We start from the raw sequence: 20,377 nt of genomic DNA, 5'->3' as shown, positions 1-20,377 counted from the left end.
GGCCGCGTCAAAAGCTAAATTGCACAAGTTTGAGGGATTAAATTGCCTTCAAAATTAATTGCAGGATAAACATAATTCGAGTAGGACATTTTGATTCATTTCAAGAGAAATATTATTCCTTTTAAACAATCGACTCGGTTGAACCATTCCAACGGTTAAGTGTTTATATATAAAATGTTAGAATTAATGATTTAAATGCATTAACTTCTTTCTCAAATACTATTATTGTCATACTTCTAGTAATTCGATTCTTTTTCGAATAAAGACAAGTAGGCTCGCTACTTGAGCGAGAAAGTAGAACAGACCCATATCAACAGTTACTTCGGCAAAACTAGTGCTAGGGTGCACCAGACCAACGAATCCCTGAGGTCTTAACAAAGATATCTAAAAATATCCGTAACATAACAAAAGCATCAAACTACCGAAGGGGGGCCATCATTATGGCGCAGTCATTTCGAAGACTTGCCTTGAATTGAGTTACTCGGCACGCGCTTCGGGTGACTTGAGCGGGATTGGCGTCATAAATAAATTCAATTGATTCTGGTAGAATTAATTTAACTCGGGTGGTTAGATTACGGACGAGTCCCTTCACCCTGGCTCATTGAACCCGTTACCGGGAAGCCGGTGGCACTTTGATAAAAAGTGCGCGTTTGACAGCACACAACACAGCGAAACGCTATCGACCCGTTTTGCCGCCGCGGCACTCACCATCAACATGGGCCAACGATGACGGTGCCTCCTGGAGCTTCCTGTACTACGCCCATCTGACTCTTTCTCTCAGCCAGCCGCTCTATAACAGCACTGTCTGCTGGCCAAACAGCAGACACGCCCATCTGAGTAATCCAAACTCTCAGCGAGCCCGTAACAGTGCTATCTGCTGGCCAAATAGCTGACACAAATGAGCATCACTAAAAGCAAAATAGGTTGCTAAAATAATAAAGTTAACATGGGTTGCACATTGTTTAAGTGGTTAGAATTTTTTGCCTTCGAGTTTTCATGTTTTTGGTTTGAAGTTTGGTCTGGTTTTCGCTATTACTATATTGGCCCGAATATAAGACAACCCTGATTATAAGACGACGGTCGTCTTATAATCAGGGTCGTGACAACGGCACAATGGAGATGGTCTTGAAGCACAACGGGTCAGTTGCCTGGGCCAGAGACAGGTTGAAGATGTCGGTGAACACCTCCGTCAGCTGCTCGGCGCAGTTCTTGAGCACCCGGCCGGGGATGCCATCAGGGCCAGCTGCTTTGCGTGCATTTGTCCTTTTCAGTGCCGCGCACATGTTGTCGTCCTACAGATGAGCATCAGTGACATCAAGGACAGATGGCCCACCTTGTTTGATGTTTTGCAAGTGAGTAATTGGAATTGTTGTAACAGGTTGTTCAAAACATATTGTGGACTGATAACCTGCATGTTTCACAGGTATACACGCAACAGCACTTTATTAGTAAGACCAGTGTCATCCAATGCAACCAAATAAACAGCTCTCCAAATCAGCAGCTCTGCCACAACAAAGTATAAGTATCACCTTTCTGACAATATCAACAAATACTGAAAGTGTATAAGCTAAATAGAGAATTTATGGCATAGCTCTTGTACTGGGTTGTATTACATAGGTGTATCTATAATAAAGTGTCTGATGACAATAGACACAATAGATGAGTCACCAGTTCTGTTTTTTCTCTTTTCTCATCTCTGTCTTTCAGGTTTGTGCAGAGTTTCAAAGGATCACCACATTGAATCTTGAGCCAAAATTCATGGCAATGTTGGACTCCTATACACCTAAACTGCTGTCCTTGTTTCAAACAAAGAAAGGTGCTGCAGGAGACAGACATTGGGCATGAATGAGTGTTCTACTTGAGGTATTAAAATCTACTCTACACCAATTCAATTTAAACTTTACCTGCAATATAATACCTCCACCCCCTCCGCGAGTCGTCACCTTATCGTGGTGGAGGGGTTTGCGTGCCCCTATGATCCTCGGAGCCATGTTGTCGGGGGCTTCATGCCCCTGGTAGGGTCACCCATGGCAAAAGGGTCCTAGGTGAGCGGTCAGACAAAGCACGGCTCACCCAAGCCCCTTATGATGAAAAACATAAATGGACTTTGTTTTCCCTCGCCCGGACGCGGGTCACCGGGGCCTCCCTCTGGAGCCAGGCCTGGAGGCTGGGCTCGAAGGCGAGCGTCTGGTGGCCGGGCCTTCGCCCATGGGGCCCGGCCGGGCATAGCCCGAAATGGAAACGTGGGTCCCCCTTCCCATGGGCTCACCACCTGTGGGAGGGGCCGAAGGGGTCGGGTGCAATGTGAGCTGGGCGGCAGCCAAAGGCAGGGACCTTGGCGGTCTGATCCCCGGCTGCAGAAGCTGGCTCTTGGGACATGGAATGTCACCTCTCTGGCTGGAAAGGAGCCCGAGCTGGTGTGCGAGGCAGAAAGATTCCGACTAGATATAGTCGGACTAGCCTCCACGCACAGTTTGGGTTCCGGTACAAGCCCTCTCGAGAGGGGCTGGACTCTATTCCACTCTGGAGTTGCCCACGGTGAGAGGCGTCGAGCAGGTGTGGGTATACTTATTGCCCCCCGGCTGGGCGCCTGCACATTGCGGTTCACCCCGGTGAACGAGAGGGTAGCCTCCCTCCGCCTTCGGGTGGGGGGACGGGTCCTGACTGTTGTTTGTGTCTATGCACCAAACGGCAGCTCAGAGTACCCACCCTTCTTGGGGTCCCTGGAGGAAGTGCTGGAGAGCGCTCCTTCTGGGGACTCCATCGTTCTACTGGGTGACTTCAATGCTCACGTGGGCAATGACAGTGAGACCTGGAAGGGCGTGATTGGGAGGAACGGCCCCCCTGATCTGAACCCGAGCGGTGTTCTATTGTTGGACTTCTGTGCTCGACACGGATTTTCAATAATGAACACCATGTTCAAACATAAGGGTGTCCATGTGTGCACTTGGCACCAGGACACCCTAGGCCGCAGTTCGATGATCGACTTTGTAGTCGTGTCATCGGATTTGCGGCCGCATGTTTTGGACACTCGGGTGAAGAGAGGGGCGGAGCTGTCAACTGATCACCACCTGGTGGTGGGTTGGCTCCGATGGTGGGGGAAGATGCCGGTCCGACCTGGCAGACCCAAACGCTCTGTGAGGGTCTGCTGGGAACGTCTGACAGAATCTCCTGTTAGGAAGAGCTTCAACTCCCACCTCCGGCAGAGCTTTTCCCATGTCCCGGGGGAGGCGGGGGACATTGAGTCTGAGTGGACCATGTTCCGCGCTTCCATTGTTGAGGCAGCCGACCGAAGCTGTGGCCGTAAGGTCGTTGGTGCCTGTCGTGGCGGCAATCCCCGAACCCGCTGGTGGACACCGGCGGTAAGGGATGCCGTCAAGCTGAAGAAGGAGTCCTATCGGGCCGTTTTGGCCTGCGGGACTCCGGAGGCAGCTGACAGGTACCGGATGGCCAAGCGGAACACGGCTTCGGCGGTTGCTGAGGCAAAAACCCGGGCGTGGGAGGAGTTTGGTGAGGCCATGGAGAATGACTTTCGGACGGCTTCGAGGAAATTCTGGTCCACTATCCGGCGTCTCAGGAGGGGGAAGCAGTGCAACGTCAACACTGTTTACAGTGGGGATGGCGTGCTGCTGACCTCGACTCGGGACGTCGTGAGTCGGTGGGGAGAATACTTCGAAGACCTCCTCAATTCCACCTACACGCCTTCCATTGAGGAAGCAGGGCCTGGAGACTCTGAGGCGGATTCCCCAATCTCTGGGGTCAAAGTCACTGAGGTAGTTAAAAAACTCCTCGGTGGCAAGGCCCCGGGGGTGGATGAGATCCGCCCGGAGTTCTTAAAGGCTCTGGATATTGTGGGGCTGTCATGGCTGACACGCCTCTACAACATTGCGTGGACATCGGGGACAGTGCCTCTGGATTGGCAGACTGGGGTGGTGGTTCCCCTTTTTAAGAAGGGGGACCGGAGGGTGTGTTCCAATTACAGGGGAATCACACTCCTCAGCCTCCCCGGTAAGGTCTATTCAGGGGTGCTGGAGAGGAGGGTCCGTCGGGAGGTCAAACCTCGGATTCAGGAGGAGCAGTGTGGCTTTCATCCTGGCCGTGGAACAGTGGACCAGCTCTACACCCTCGGCAGGATCCTCGAGGGTGCATGGGAGTTCGCCCAACCAGTCCACATGTGTTTTGTGGACTTGGAGAAGGCTTTCGATCGTGTCCCTCGGGAGGTTCTGTGGAGGGTGCTTCGGGAGTACGGGGTGCCGAGCCAACTGATAAGGGCGGTTCGGTCCCTGTATCACCGATGCCAGAGTCTGGTGCGCATCCGGCAGTAAGTCGGATTCGTTCCCAGTGAGGGTTGGACTCCGCCAAGGCTGCCCTTTGTCACCGATTCTGTTCATAATTTTTATGGACAGAATTTCTCGGCGCAGCCGAGGCGTTGAGGGGGTCCGGTTTAGGGACCTCAGCATCGCGTCTCTGCTTTTTGCAGATGACGTGGTGCTGTTGGCTTCTTCCGGCCGTGATCTCCAGCTCTCGCTGGACCGGTTCGCAGCCGAGTGTGAAGCGGTCGGGATGAGGGTCACCACCTCCAAATCCGAGTCCATGGTCCTCGATCGGAAAAGGGTGGAATGCCCTCTCCGGATCGGGGATGAGATCCTGCCCCAAGTGGAGGAGTTCAAGTATCTTGGAGTCTTGTTCACAAGTGAGGGGAGGATGGAGCGTGAGATTGACAGGCGGATCGGTGCAGCGCCGGCAGTAATGCGGACCCTGTACCGGTCCGTTGTGGTGAAGAGAGAGCTGAGCCAAAAGGCAAAGCTCTCAATTTACCGGTCGATTTACGCTCCTACCCTCACCTATGGTCACGAGCTATGGGTCGTGACCGAAAGAACGAGATCTCGGATACAAGCGGCCGAAATGAGTTTTCTCCGCAGGATGTCCGGGCTCTCCCTTAGAGATAGGGTGAGAAGCGCGGTCATCCGGGAGAGACTCGGAGTAGAGTCGCTACTCCTCCACGTTGAGAGGAGCCAGATGAGGTGGCTCGGGCATCTTATCAGGATGCCTCCTGGACGCCTCCCTGGGGAGGTGTTCCGGGCATGTCCCACCGGTAGGAGACCCCGGGGACGACCCAGGACGCGCTGGAGAGACTATGTCTCTCAGCTGGCCTGGGAACGCCTTGGGATCCCCCGGGATGAGCTGGATGAAGTGGCTGGGGAGAGGGAAGTCTGGGAGTCCCTCCTAAAGCTGCTGCCCCCGCGACCCGACCCCGGATAAGCGGAAGAAGATGGATGGATGGATGGATAATACCTCCACCCATCTCATTCACATTTGTCTCCTTTTAGTGAATTACTGTCAATAATTAGTTACATCCTCATCAGATAACTTATTTTTATTCTCTGATGATACTCGTCATTCCTCCTATCTTTCAGCCTTCCTTAACAGTTCCTGCTTTTCCCTTAGTTTTCTGTCCCTCAATCGCTCACATCCTCTGCACATTTTCCACATTTACTACGCTAATGTAAATTCGATTGAAAGGTTTAACATCCCCCACACACACACACAAAAAAAACCTTTGCTTAGTAGTGTATTTAAATAGTTCTTGAAAAAATTTCTGTTCTGCAGAGTCAAATCCCTAGTCATGAGACACGTGAGGTAGTCATCAGATGTCTCATGGGCCATCTTGGAGAAGAAGCCAGTGAGTTGTTTAAGGACTTTGAGGTTAGTATAATAAAAACTAAAATGTAATCATGGCAGATCATTGTAATCATGGTTGTCCATTAAGTTGCTGCAGTACAGTTTGTTGTTTCCTGACTGCATACAAAGAAGAAGCTGCCTTTCATCTGTGGACATCAGATACTGTACAAGTCAATAAGATTCATATTGATGCTCACTGATTTTACCATCTGTCCTCCTTTGAATACTGCTTTGAATTTCATTTTCTGTGTCAAATTTGTTTGGAAAAACATAAATAACATGGAAGCATGAATTACTCATTTTTATAACTAATTGTTCTAAAATCATTTAATAACAGATTTGGGACCACGATAGTTCAGTTTGTCAACTTAATGTCCAACTATGCTCTTTTATGTTACGAGGTGGTTTTTGTCTTGTGATATGCAGGTTGAAGGTGAACTCTAAATGTTCTTTTTCTTTATAATGTCTGCAGGATGCTGCTGCGAATGTTGAAGAGGAGATGGCAGGGGAGGTCATGAAAATCCACCAGCTGCAAAACCCAGATGGGTCAACCGATTTTGGGATTGTGATTGAAGGCATTATTGTCCTCAGGAATCTTGGGGATCTGAGCAGAGCTTGCTGCTATCTGTTAGGACTGGCCTACACATTAGATCTGCGATACCCAAAAAAACTCAAATGGATTTTTGAGGTATTTCAGAAAGTACTACTGGAGCTGGACTCTGCACACCTTTCCATTAAGGTTCAGAGACTCAAAAATTATCTCTGCATGTAGCTGATGGTTATTGTTCAGTTAAATATTCTAAAATCTAAATCTAACCAGTAAATCTAACGTGATGTTGACTTAATGTTTAAAGAGTTATGATTTCAGTAGTTGTTGAACTGGTGTTGTTGGCTTTTGTGAAACTTTAATGTACCGTAATTTTCGGACTATAAATCGCGTTTTTTTTCATAGTTTGGGTGGGGGGGCAACTTATACTGAGGAGCGACTTATATGTGAATTTTTTCAAAAATTTTCAAAATTCAAAAAAAAAAAAGTTAAACTGCAATAAACGAACCGCGATGTAGCAAGGGATTACTGTAATTTGAATTTCAAGTGATGTCAGTGGCGCGGGGTGGCGGTTGTTTACATAAAGGACAAAGATTCGATCACGAGATGACGAAGATGACGAAGGGCCCCACGTACTACCGGTATCATTAGCGGCTTTGTTTGTAAGTGACACGGTTGACCAAGAGTTTGGAGGATTTAATGATTTGGAGTGACACAGAAGGTTTGAAAAACTATTATGGCTTGTACGCACGCCCGGTCCTACTCTACGGAGCTCTCTTTCACTTCCGTGGATTGAAGTCGGGGGCCGGTGCTCGGCCGGGTGGCTGTCCAGGGACGGTGGATGGGGCTCGGACATGGCTTTTACGCACGCCCGGTCCTTTTCTATGGAGCTCTCTTCCACCTCCGTGGCTGGAAGTGCCACCTCCAGGGATGGAGGTCCACGCCACCACACACCTGGAAGTCCACACTGGTGCTTGGGGCCGTGTGGTGGTGAACTATTTATGTTATAGTTATTTGATATATTTTATTTCGTATAGCAACTTGTATATGTTTTTATCGTTACAGTTCAGTACTTGTTGGCTCGTTGAACTCTTGTTTTGTTAAATAAAGAGACGTTTACCAAACCCACATCTTTCCTTGTACTTTGTTAACGCTATAATATAGTTATATACTAGATCTGTGGAATAACGGCGAGGCTGATGTCAGGGCGCACGCGCGGCGTTATTGACAAAGGACGAGGAATTTGATTGATGAATTTAATGATTTGGAGTGACACAGATGGTTTGATAATATTGTTGTTTATATGATAGTTATTTGATATATACTTTATATATCGTTGTATGGGTCTGTGGAATATTTTGAATATTTAGACGTGCGCGGCGCGTACGCGGCATCGTTTCCATAAAGGACGATCGATGGATTTAATGAATTGGAGTGACACAGATGGTTTCATAAACGTGTTATTTATGTAATAGTTATTTGAATACCATATTTGCCGGTGTATAAGTCGACTCGGTGTATAAGTCGACCCCCTAAAATTCGACGGAAATTTACGATTTTATGATATATCCTTTGTATAAGTCGAGCTCAATTGTTGCATTATATTAAACTTCAAAATTCAATCAGAAATATGCGAAATTTATTGACGAAATGTGTTCAAATTCCGGGAGGCCGTACGCATGCGCAGTGGCCAGAAATAGCTCCAGCCGAGCGGATCGGCTGTTTATAAGCACCGCGGAGGAGATCACGGAGCCTCATTCGACTTCCAGCGGCCAGCGAGCTCGCGCACGCCGCCCGGCACCACCGGGAGGCCGGAAATAGCTTCAAGCTGAGCGGATCGGCACTTTATAAGCACCGCGTAGGAGATCGCGGAGCCTCATTCGACTTCCAGTGGCCAGCGCACTCGCGCACGCCGCCTGGCACCATCGGAAGGCCGTGCGCACGCGCCAAGTGGCCGGAAATAGCTCCCGCCGAGCAGATTGGCTCTTTATAAGCACCGGGAGGAGATCGCGGAGCCTCATTTGACTTCCAGCGGCCGGCGAGCTCGCGCACGCCGCCCGGCACATCCGGGAGGCTGTGCGCACGCGCCAAGTGGCCGGAAATAGCTCCCGCCGAGCGGATCGGCTGTTTATAAGCACCGCGGAGGAGATCGCGGAGCCTCATTCGACCTACAGCGGCCGGCGAGCTCGCGCACGCCGCCCGGCACATCTGGGATGCCGTGTGCACGCGCCAAGTGGCCGAAAATATCTCCCGCCGAGCGGATCGGCACTTTATAAGCACCGCGGATGAAATCGCGGAGCCTCATTCGACTTCCAGCGGCTGGCGAGCTCGCGCACGCTGCCCGGCACATCCGGGAGGCCGTGCGCACGCGCCAAGTGGCCGAAAATAGCTCCCGCCGAGCGGATCGGCTGTTTATAAGCACCGCGGAGGCGATCGCGGAGCCTCATTCGTCTTCCAGCGGCCGGCGAGGTCGCGCACGCCGCCCGGCACATCCGGGAGGCCGTGCGCACGCGCCAAGTGGCCGAAAATAGCTCCCGCCGAGCGGATCGGCACTTTATAAGCACCCCGGATGAAATCGCGGAGCCTCATTCGACTTCCAGCGGTTCAAATTTTCTAAGTGCAATGCACAATGAGATGCATGAGAAACGGCCTTGGTTACCATCACATTTGAAGCGATGAATACGAAGTTAAATTTTATGACTCGGTGTCGAGGTCGATTTTTTTTGGTCGATTTTGGATCGAAAAAGGTCGACCAATACACCGGCAAATACGGTAACTCTGAATGTTACGTCAGGCCCGTTCTCAGCTCTTCGTTTGTGTTTATGTCACGTTAGCATACCTATCGTTTAGCCTGTTGCTGCTCGTTCATGTCTGTTCTTGGTGTTGGATTTTGTCTAATAAATTTCCCCCAAAATGCGACTTGTACTCCGGATCGACATATATGGTTTTTTTCACGTTATTGTGCATTTTATGGCTAATGCGACCTATTTCCGGAGCGACTTTTAGTCCGAAAAATACGGTAATATATATTTGTTTAAAATGCATTTCAGGAAGAGGAAATATGTTTTTCTCGGTTCATTTCACCCAGTTTTGATCCCAGAGAGTTAAATTCAGCTGTTTATTTAGAATGGATATTTTTATATTATTTGCAAAGAAGCTGTGTATTTAAACTTTGTTTGAAATGTGTTCAATCAGACAAATAAATGTTGAATTGAAAATGTTGACTTGTGTATAATTTCTTTATTGACCAAAATTACTCCTAGAATAAAAAGTAGATTAAGTTTTAAAAATTAAGTAAATGTAACATATTTATTCTGATATGTGATAGTTCAGTATGTTAAAAACTGAGTAAGTGTAGTAGATTTGTTTTGTTAAATAACAATCTCTTGTTCAGTTGCATCTACCTCATATATTAATTATAGCTTCTTCATTTTTTGTGTAATTAGAACTAAAGGTCACTATTGTATTGACCTAACATTTGAATTAAATCAAGTCCAGCTCAGTGGCCTAGTAGTAGAGTGTCTGCCCTGAGACTGGAAGGTTGTGGGTTCAAACCCCGGCCGGTTCATACCAAAGACTATAAAAATGGGACCCATTGCCTCCCTGCTTGGCATTAAGGGGTGGAATTGGGGGGTTAGATCACCAAATGATTCCCGAGCGCGGCACCGCTGCTGCTCACTGCTCCCCTCTCCCCCAGGGGATGGATTAAAATCACATGGGGATGGGTTAAATTCAGAGGACAAATTTCACCACACCCAGATGTGTGTGTGACGATGATCATTGGGACTTTAACTTTAAGTCAATTTTATATTTTATGGTACGCAATGTAGTTGAGTAGCATCTACTTAATCTTTTTAGTTACATTTACTTAGTTAATGATGTAAACACAAATGATTTTATTGCTTTCAGGTCTACTCAATATTTTTTAGTGTAAATTGTTACACAGATTAAAATGAGTAGAGCCTGGTTAAATTTTTTACAGTGTATATCTAACATAATAATTATAGCTTCTCAATTTTTTGAGTAATTAGAAGTAAAGATTACAATTGTATCAACTTAAAATTTGAATTAAATCAACTCGATTTTATATTTCATGGTACTCAATGTAGTTGAGTAGCATCTACTTATTCTTTTTAGTTACGTTTACTTAGTTAATGATGTAAATACGAATGATTTTATTGGTTTCAGGTCTACTTAATATTTTTTAGTGTAAATTGTTACACAGAATAAAATGAGTAGAGCGCGGATAGACTTTGTTAAGTGGCATGGTGGTACAAGATGGTGTAAAATTGGGTAATGAATTGGCCCAGGCACATTGGCTATCCCAAAACATGTAGTAGTTCCAAAGTTTCACCAGGAGATGGTGTTAAAGCTTGACATTGACGATGATCATTGGGACTTTAACTTTGGGACTTTGTAGTCATTAGCATACCTATCTACATAAATGTATAAGAGCGAGCTTTCAGACTCAGCCTCCACACCTACCAGCAAGAGAGACCACTCTACACGTCAGAGAAAGAAGATAGCTCAAAAAATCCCCGCCAGACGACTTTTACCAAATTTTGTACCTGTGGAACATGGGCCTGCGATCACACTCTGATCCAGCCCTGACAACTCTGGCACAGAGACAAAGCAGGCCGACATGGCTTTCATAGCAGCTCCACGGCCAAGCGCGCAGGCTGAGGGATCAGGATCAGCGGCTGCAACAGGGCTGGAAAGGTTTGACATCCTTCCGGTGCCTGAACGAGCGATCGCTTATCACCGATCTGCTTTGACAATCTGCAGCTGGATCGTCTCTTTGGAGCTTCATCATCAACCTTTGATGTGTTTGAGAGCCCTGAGACCCTACAGGTGACCCCGGGGTACAGCGGCAAAAGCCGCCTCGCAAATGGGATGGAGCAGCAGCAGCGTGAACCGTGGTCCTCGTCGCGAGCCATCGAGCTGTTTGACGACGCATGCGCACGTTACCCTGAAAACGGTATGGATTTGCCCTGCTTATCTGCCACTGACATTGCCCACATACTTAATACAGAGACAGAGGCCAGGGTAGCTGATGATTTTGCGGGCTACATGGATCTGGCTGCGGATAACACAATCGTTGTGGATTACCCCTCACCCACCACTGGGGACAACATTCCGACACAGGACTCCCCACTGATCGACATGGACTTTGAAATAATACCACCGCTGACATCAACGCCTACGAGAGTCAACACAAAGCAGGATGAATACGTTATGAAGACAGAACCGCTTAAATGGCTTACGGTAGAAGATTACGTACGTGTGAAACTAATGGTTGCTTATCTTTTGTACGATGCCTTAATTAAACATGCAAAAATGACATGTGACGGGTGTACCCTTGATGACCTTAGACAGTTGCATCACATGTGCCTGTTTATTGAGGACCGCAGCTTTTATTTCTATGCAAATTATGAAACAGTGACGGCTGAGTTGTGCAATGCTAACTTCCTCCACACTTTATTGACCATGCTTTTCTATTTTAGGACAGCTGGCTCCCTTAAAAACATCCGCAACACGGCTGCTGCCATTTTGCACGACCTCGCGCATGAATGCAAGGTCTTTGCGCGGCTCCGTTTGATAAAACAAGAAGTTAGTGACATTGTGTTGTTGAGTAATAATGAAGTTGAGCTATTATTTAGAACCTTTGGAAAGACACGATGGGAAATATTATGAGAAAAATGTGGGCCAAATTGGTGACTGTTCTAACAGTGTTTATAGACTGTATTAAATACCATTTGCCAAATGATATAACCGGGGAGCTAAAGAAATTTAAAACCCTGATTGAGTCCAAAGTAACACCACCTGTGCTATTTTCATTCATGCGTTATGTTAAACCTTAGGGGCTGTAGAAAAACTTTTTTTTTTTTTTTTTTAACATGTTGAATTTCTTTTTTTTTACCATGTTGAATTTCTTTTTTTTTACCATGTTTTTTATTTTTACTGCTGTGTGTTTTATACTTTTTTCTACTCATTAGTAATGTTTTTAAGAACTATCTGAATTGACTTTTTTTTATAATAAACTATTGTGACCAACAAAATGATTGTTTTTTTCTGTGTTTATTCAATTTAAAATCACAAAATATCATACCTGTTTGTTTTATTAACAGCGTCACACTCTGATATCCAGCAGAACGCACCTGACAATGGGTGGGGAGAGATGCCTTGAAAAGCTCTATTATAATGCTAAAAATCCAGCTAGTTTTGGGGGAGAGGCACGCCTACACAGAACAGCGGCTGTTAGCTGTAAAAACACTAACATTAAAAAAGTGAAAGCTTTTTTATCCGATCAAGATGCTTACACTTTACACAAACGAGCCAGAATAACTTTTCCTAGAAATAAAGTTTTTGTTCGAGGACCTATGAGACAATTTCAAGCAGATTTGTGCGATATGCAATCATTAGCACGCTACAATGATGGGTATAAATATTTACTAACCGTGCTCGATATTTTCTCGAAACGTGCATATGTACGAGTTTTGAAAGCTAAAACAGGTACGCAGGTCACCAAAGCATTTGAAGACGTCTTAACAGTTAGCGGGACCCCATTACGGCTCCAGACAGATAAGGGGAAAGAACTTTTTAACAAACATTTCCAGAAATTATTATTATTATTCCTGTAATTCCTTTCTCTAAAAACTTTCCTCATTTTCTTTGCAGTTGCCATGTCAGAAATGAGCAGAGAGGGCTGGTGCTGACACGTTTTGGTAATAGGAGGAATTACGGGGGCCAGATTTGGCCCGCAGGCCGGACTTTGGACATGCCTGTCTTACAGGAAAGTAAGTTGGTTTGTTCTTTTTGTTTCACAACTTGAAGAACAGACCCTCTCTGCACTTCTTCCCTCCTGGATTTTAAAATGATTACCAGACGAACCATTACCGGAAATAAAAGCGATTACTTTTAACCCAAAACTCGAGTTTCTGCCCCCTAGTGGGGGGAGGTAAAACATGCGTGCAAGTTGATATTTTATTTTACTTAAGTAAAATAAAATAAAATAAAAAATAAATAATAATAATAATAATAAAATAATTATTTCATTTTGCTCCACTTGATGAGATATTTTTTGGGCGTACACTATCTAATGCAGTGGTTCCCAAACTTTTTCAGACTAGCGCCCCCTTGGCTCCCCAGTGAATTTCCTTTCAAGAGAAATGCAGGGTCCAAAAAAGTTAACAAAACTATTCACTCCGGATGAGCTTTGGGATGATGGTATGGCAAAGATGTAGTTTCCTTTTTTTACCCATAGATTTATGACTCCAGATTTAGCTCAAGGAGTGGCATGTGAAAAAGTAGGTGTTTATATTCTGATGTCATTAAAATGTGCACCTACTAACTTTGTTTTGTGCTCAACAGGCCTTGGAACGCTAAGGCAAATCACTTCAAATGTTAAAATTGTGTTGTGTCATTGTTAGATAAATTGTATATATATGTTATCATGCGTTCCCTAATGAGTACTTATTAATAAAATTATTGCACAGAGTGCTTGCTGTTTCGCCTTGCAGACGTCCACCAGTCCACAACAAGTCATACGATGCTGTCTGGAGCTTCCTGACCTTCTACATCTCTGGGAATCCGAGAAAGCTGTTGATAGCTCAAACTATTTTGTTGATGTCTGTGACTTCTTATTTCACATAGCATTTTGTCTTTGCACTCTTTTCTCATGGTGTCTTGTCTGTGACTTCTTATTTCACATAGCATTTTGTCCTTGCACTCTTTTTGTTTCTCATGGCATCCTGTCTGCAACTTCTTTTTTCACATAGAATCTTGTTTCTTCTCTCATGAGACAAAGCCCACGCTTCCCCCACCTGAGGGGCTAGTCTCACATTGTGGGTAGGGCATTCCTAAATAAAAAGAGTGAGGAGTGTATACAGACCTTTAGTGTATTCGGATGGCTGTAAGTCTGGATGCACTCCTCGCGAGAAAAGACTCAATATTCTGCCTCACTGGTTTTGTCTGCTGATCCTTTTGCTGATCCTGAACCTGACAGTCATGTTATTAACAGCGGTTAATGGGTGAACTGTCAAATCAGACATCTTCTTTTTCCCTTTCCCCTTTTCAGACTCCAAGCCTGGAGATAAGAGGAGCATCTGTATTAAAAACTGATGGGACTCCACAAGGTACAGATTGATTTATTCTTAATTGTAGAAGTAATCACAACTGCCTTGCGTTATCTTTGGAAATTGATCTGTTATTGGTGGTTTGAATATACTTATGTATGCTTAGTTGCTGTCGCGCCTATGCAAAAAGTGTATGTTGTAATTGCAATCTTCAATATGTAACTTGCATTTATGACATGTCATTCATTGCCTTGACTTTCACACTCCGGAAACCATGGCGGATGTCAAAGTGCAAAATAAAACCCAGGTTTACCCTGTACATTTTTATCATTTGGATAACAACTTTTAGAGGAAGCAATTTTATCAGTACTATTTTAAAATAACGTGATTGGATATGTACAACAGCCAAATTAATTTGCACCACATTCAAAGGCACAGACAGAATGCCACCATTTATTTTTTTCAAACAGGGCAAAGTTTATCATTGGAGAATGGTTCATTTGAATCTTGCAGCTAACATTTACTCCGTTCTTCAACAGCTAGGAAGTGAGTGTGAAACGCCAATGACAGGGAAAAGTAAGAGTTTTTTTTGTAGGTATTAGTCATTTAAAAAGAGGTCATAGCTGCAGTAATTTAAGTGAGTATTTTATTTCTATTTCTCTTTATTCTCAGAGCTTCTGAAGGTCATCGTGGAGCCCCCTCTGGCAATCCCTGGGCTGAGGAGCCTCAACTCTCATTCAGAATGTGACGCGGAGAGTGGACGGTGCCCATGACTGATCTAGAGACCTTTGACATGATGTCCAAGGAAATAAATGACAAACAGTATGCAAGACTGAATGACAGAACAATTAAGCTTAGAATTGGTTAGTCAAACTTTTGGATGTCCCCCCCCACATACTCACGATAGCTTACAAATAGAATCTGTAGGGTTCTGTTTGGTTTCATTGCTGTACTGTCAAAGTTACTGAATTTTCAGTTACTTTTTTGCTTGATTTAAAAGAAAAAAAGTCCTCAATTCAATTTTGTCTACTCTTAATTCCACTCTTCTGAGACACTGTTCATAATTCCTTGTATACAGATTGCAAAGCAGTCTTGTGTTAGGAGGCTGCTGATTTGAAGACCTGCATGTTTCCAAGACCATGGACCGGTATGATTAGTTTGACATCTGTACTGTAGATTAAAAAAAGACAACAGTGAAGGCTTACAATGTGGTGGCTGTGCTCAATGTTGACATTTTTTTCTGTTGTAGACTCTACAGTGTAATCAAAAACTGGCGTCTAGCATTAGTCAAAACATAAGATACAATCAAGTACTGAACGGTCAAGACGACTCTGGCCGTGTCCATGATTTAGAGAAAAACATCAGGCATGCATTAAACAGTTCCTTCAGGGTCATTAAGCTATTTAGGCCATATCAAAAGACATTTGTTATTTCAAATTGCTCAGAAATATATATCAGATCATAAAGTTATAAAAACCTTTCTCATTACCACTTATCAAAAATGTCTAGTTATGTCTTCTTTACTGATTTGGTGTGTAGGTATAATTATATGCTTAAAATGTTTCTTTTATCGATTTAATATGTGAATATACTTTTCTGCTTATGTACTTTATTCAATGAGGTTTAAGCATATCTGTTTTTGTAGCTAGGCAGGACTTTTAGTATTTCGACCCCATTCCTTCAACATATAAAACAATTTTCATCGTCACAATTGTCTTTATTTTTCAAATGACAAAATAACCAAATATAAGCCACTCAGGCAGATGTGAATAACTCTAAAAACACAAATTCTGCCTTTCATTTATATCTGAAGAGTCAGATAAAATTGAACAAACTGTATGAAATGTCTTAAATATACATGATTTACATTGCCTCATGAACATTTTAAACTTCAGAAGTAGAGGTTTGACTGTAATTTTGCCAATTCTGTGTTTCATGCATACGTTAGAGCAATACGGTAATTCGATGTTGTGAAGGTATCGCTAAGTCTCGTGGGGGTTCATGCGTGGGAAAAAGACCACATATTGGCTACGGTTGTTGATCGCCATTAAAAGAGAAGCAAAAATAAAGAGCCTCCTTTGCTATCATTTACACACACCAGCACAAAGGAGAGACTTTGTCAGGCTGAAGTTGACAATGTTGGGACAGAAACTCCCAAAAGACTCCAGCCAACTTGACTCACCAGTTGCGGATGGACCAAGAGGATAGATGTTAACGTGGGATTGATCTTTTTCAGCCAACCGCAGTGGCTTAGCGAGGCACTCGGCCTCTTCCCATCTCGTTTGCGCTCCAGCGCCACATTTTCACTTGGAGAGTTGACGTTTGGGAAAAAGGGACATTTTGATGTCTGTATGTCCGGACATTCAGGCAAGTGCGAAATTGAACGACCAAGTCAATGTTTGTTTATCTGACTATATCTGACACTGTGATGTCATAGCGGATCAAATTGACCATAACCACCGAGTTCCCCAGCCAGTCGGTTGCTTGGCAGCAAGCCAGACCCAGTTCAAGAGATGCTTTCAGCTCAACTTTATTTTTAGAGCACATGAAAAACAACCACGGCTGCATTCGAAACATGAATACGTCATAGCCAAAAATGAAGTAACGTTGTAATGTTAGCACAGATTAGCATTAGCAATCAGTGGAAAAAATACAAATAAACAGATGTTCGTCTTGAAAGTTATCTTCTAACATTACCTAGAAAGAATGCAGCAGAGGCACACGCCCGCGCCTGCTGCAAAGATCCTCCCAACTTGTAGTAACAACCCGGGCTAAAGTCAAAGCTGAGATACAAGTCTTGTCCCCCGGTCGTAAAAACGTACGTGGGTAAAAGATAAGAAAAAAGAAGCAAGCACACCACTGGACTTGGTGACGAAACGCAGACGAAAGGAACGATGTGAAATCATCTTTTGTCCTACAAGCTGGTTTCTTCCACGTGGTCTTGGCACACTTCCACAACCTTGTCCTGGTAGCCCAACACATCTTCCTGGTCTCCCTCCTCCTCCACCTCTCTCCTGTTGTCACACAAGACAACACGTGTGTTAGTCGCTGCCGTCATGTCGCACTCGACACAAAGTCGCCACACGCACGCAATTCTCGATGAAGTTCTATCCTTTTGTTGTCTGACGGTTTCTCTTGGCTGCTTTTGTTGCCGTGTCGTGCACTACGCGCCTATGGGACTTTAATGGGGCTGTGCCTTTTTTTATTAAAAGTTGAAATGTTTTTGCAACATGTTTCGCTTTAATTCAACGGACATTGTGCTTCTCCTTCTGGTGTGCCCCTATGAGGCAGCGTAACACACACACACCAAACAATATGAGCAAATTGAATGTGGTAACACAAAGCTGTACACATGTCAAGCTGTACACATGTTTGTTCAAAAACAAACATACATTTATACGTATTTTGGCCTATGCGCTCTTGTAGCTTTCTAGCTTTGGCAATACCAATTCCAGTTTTGCTTTGCAATCTGTCTTCTGTATTGCAATTGGTGGCTTTAAAAAGAAAAAGGTAAAGTGGTGTACTTGAATCCACAATGCCTGAGTCTCTTGACTGTACGTTTTGTTTTTAAGAAAAGCTTGACACAAGCACTTTTTTTTTTTTTTTTTTTTACCAGATAAGCGGTTTGGAACATGAATGAATGTTTGCTATCTGCCCAAAAAAAAAAAAAAAAAACTGTTCACTGCATGCGCAGAAAGGACAGAAGGAAATCACGGTTGGGAAAAAAATCGTAAACCGATTCTTTGCCTGCAAAACAAAGTGAAAAGAAAAAATGCCCAAACGATAGCTCGAAAAACTCAAACTGATTAGTTGAGGCACTGGTCCAAGTCCAAGCTAGCGGTGAAGGTTCATTGTTTACTGATGACGTTGGCGTGTGTGCTTGTGCGTGTGTGTGTGTGTGTGTGTGTGTGTGTGTGTGTGTGTGTGTGTGTGAGAGTGTGTGTGTGTGTGTGTGTATGTGTGTGCGTGTGTGTGTGTGAGTGTGCGTGTGTGTGTGTGTGCGTGTGTGTGCATGCGCGCGTGTGTGTGTGTCTGTGTGTGTGTGCGTGTGTGTGTCTGTGTGTGTGTGTGTGTGTCTGTGTGTGTGCATGCGTGGGCGGAACCTGTCGTTGCCAAACAGCCTGTTGAGGATGAGGAAGACAAAAATGACGAAGAGGAAGACCACCACGGCCATCAGGCCCTTCAGCCATGGCTGAAGCGTCATCGACCCAGAGGGGGACGCACGCACACCTGACACAAAATCAACAGACATTCTTGGTGTTACTTTAAAAAAACAAAAAGGGTTAGGCATATAAAATTGGCATGTAAACAAAATAGTGGCTAATTTTTTCATTTATTCATTTGTATTTATTGATATCAATATTTATTTATTGTGAATAAAATTATTAAAATCAACCATTACAAATTTTTATTTTTAAAAATGGAGCAATTCCTGAGCTTCAATAGCAAAATAAAAATATGACACCTATTTTGTAATGGAAAAAAGCTTGTGTGAATTTTTCAGCTATGTATTCATTTATCTCCATGTTATAAATTTAACTAATATTGTTTAAATAAGAAGGCAACTCGGCACTGGTTAGCACATCTGCCTCACAGTTCAGAGGGTGCGGGTTCAATTCCACCTCCAGCCCTCCCTGTATGGAGTTTGCATGTTCTCCCCGTGCCTGCGTGGGTTTTCTTCGGGCACTCCGGTCTCCTCCTACATCCCAAAAACATGCATGGTAGGCTGATTGAGCACTCCAAATTGCCCCTAGGTGTGAGGGCGAGTGTGGATGGTTGTTCGTCTCTGTGTGCCCTGTGGCTGGCAACCGCTTCAGGGTGTCCCCTGCCTACTGCCCAATGACTGCTGGGATAGGTTCCATCACGCGCGCGACCCCGGTGGGGTCAAGCGGTACAGAAAATGGATGGATGGATGGATGGATGGATGGATGGATGGATGGATGGATGGATGGATGGATGGATGGATGGATGGATGGATGGATGGATGGATGGATGTTTAAATGAACTATTTTGCATGTTTATGAAAATATTAAATAGATTATGAATGGTATATTTCATAGATATGACAAAAAAACTCATAATTATTCATTTTATTATTTATGTGTTATTATCACTATTCAAATAACCTTTTTAACATTTGTCTAACATTTGACCTCATCTGTTTTGAAGTTGCCGCACAGAAGTTGGCCCAACACTGACGGAAAAACAAAACAAAAACATTATTTTACCTGTGTGAATGGAGGCCTGGGCTGCACTCTGCAGCGCACACAAGACGACGAAAGGCCAAAACATCCCGAAAGTATCCCAGAGGCTCGTTCACGCACAAAGACCGAGAACGCACGGCAATCCTCTGGTCTTTCCTTTTACTGTGGTGACCAAAGGTCACCAATATGTTGTGCTTCCCACTCAGGGCGTGAATCATAACACTACCTGATACATTAGTTATTAGCAGCGCCCAGCTCATCACGAACAGCTCCTCTTGAAACGAGTATCAAGACAATTAGAAGGACTGTTATGATTTCAGACTGTCCCTAAAGGAAACGCGACATGCTTGATTAAGGATTCTGAAAATGGCTCATTAGTTGCAGAAGGCCATTATTGTAAGGGAGCAGACAAGTGCGGAGCGACAGAGACTTTATTGTGGGGAAAGAGGGGAATAGTGGGCGCTGGAGTGGGGATCGGGCTGGGGGGCGGACAGGTGGACTTCTGGGAAGGGAACTGACAGGCATGGACTGGCAGACTATACAGGCAATTCTGCTGGAGTACCAAAACAGTCAAGTGAGTCAGGCTTACAGGAACGGTTGAGCGAAGCGGCATCACGGGACAGGCTGACATGCGGGTTTGCGCTGGCTGTGCTGATATAGCGCACTCAACGAGCCCGCGACTGGTGGCGGCGATTACGCTGACAGGAGGGGCGCGGTCGTGTCGCAGGTGGCGCAAGCACGTGACAACTACCGTATTTGCCGGTGTATTGGTCGACCTTTTTCGATCCAAAATCGACCGAAAAAAATCGACCTCGACTTATACACCGAGTCATAAAATTTAACTTCGTATTCATCGCTTCAAATGTGAT

At 44.8% G+C, this 20,377-nt stretch overlaps 2 protein-coding genes and 1 long non-coding RNA gene across 5 annotated transcripts; 2 read left to right on the top strand and 1 right to left on the bottom strand.

Annotated features, from left to right (window-relative positions):
• The first annotated feature begins 1,113 nt into the window (after window positions 1-1,113).
• On the top strand, window positions 1,114-6,454 carry LOC148388069 (uncharacterized). Its single transcript, XM_088394824.1, has 5 exons — window positions 1,114-1,188; window positions 1,299-1,352; window positions 1,708-1,839; window positions 5,611-5,700; window positions 6,146-6,454. The coding sequence occupies exons 1-5, from the start codon at window positions 1,114-1,116 to the stop codon at window positions 6,452-6,454; spliced, it is 660 nt and encodes a 219-aa protein (XP_088250950.1).
• A 7,690-nt stretch (window positions 6,455-14,144) lies between these two features.
• LOC148388068 (uncharacterized) lies at window positions 14,145-15,511 on the top strand. 2 transcript variants are annotated; one of them, XR_015862222.1, is made up of 4 exons: window positions 14,145-14,364; window positions 14,844-14,880; window positions 14,977-15,167; window positions 15,383-15,511. It is a non-coding gene; the product is annotated as an uncharacterized LOC148388068 (long non-coding RNA). The 2 variants fall into 2 exon arrangements; XR_015862221.1 differs by having other exon boundaries at window positions 14,977-15,511.
• Window positions 15,512-16,801: 1,290 nt separating this feature from the next.
• smim24 (small integral membrane protein 24) lies at window positions 16,802-19,740 on the bottom strand. 2 transcript variants are annotated; one of them, XM_088394819.1, is made up of 4 exons: window positions 19,533-19,740; window positions 18,899-19,003; window positions 18,408-18,534; window positions 16,802-17,318 (listed from the first exon to the last, which is right to left on the bottom strand). In XM_088394819.1, the coding sequence occupies exons 1-4, from the start codon at window positions 19,594-19,596 to the stop codon at window positions 17,219-17,221; spliced, it is 396 nt and encodes a 131-aa protein (XP_088250945.1). In that variant the 5' UTR covers window positions 19,597-19,740; the 3' UTR covers window positions 16,802-17,218. The 2 variants fall into 2 exon arrangements, with proteins under 2 accessions (XP_088250945.1, XP_088250946.1); XM_088394820.1 differs by lacking the exon at window positions 18,899-19,003.
• Between the last annotated feature and the right edge of the window lie 637 nt (window positions 19,741-20,377).

This window comes from Syngnathus floridae, chromosome 13 (genome assembly GCF_059516105.1).
Source record: "Syngnathus floridae isolate MCC-2025c chromosome 13, RoL_Sflo_1.0, whole genome shotgun sequence".
In the NCBI taxonomy this organism is placed as follows: domain Eukaryota; kingdom Metazoa; phylum Chordata; class Actinopteri; order Syngnathiformes; family Syngnathidae; genus Syngnathus; species Syngnathus floridae.
Note: the sequence above shows the minus strand (reverse complement) of the source record. Positions and strands in the feature narration are given on the sequence as shown.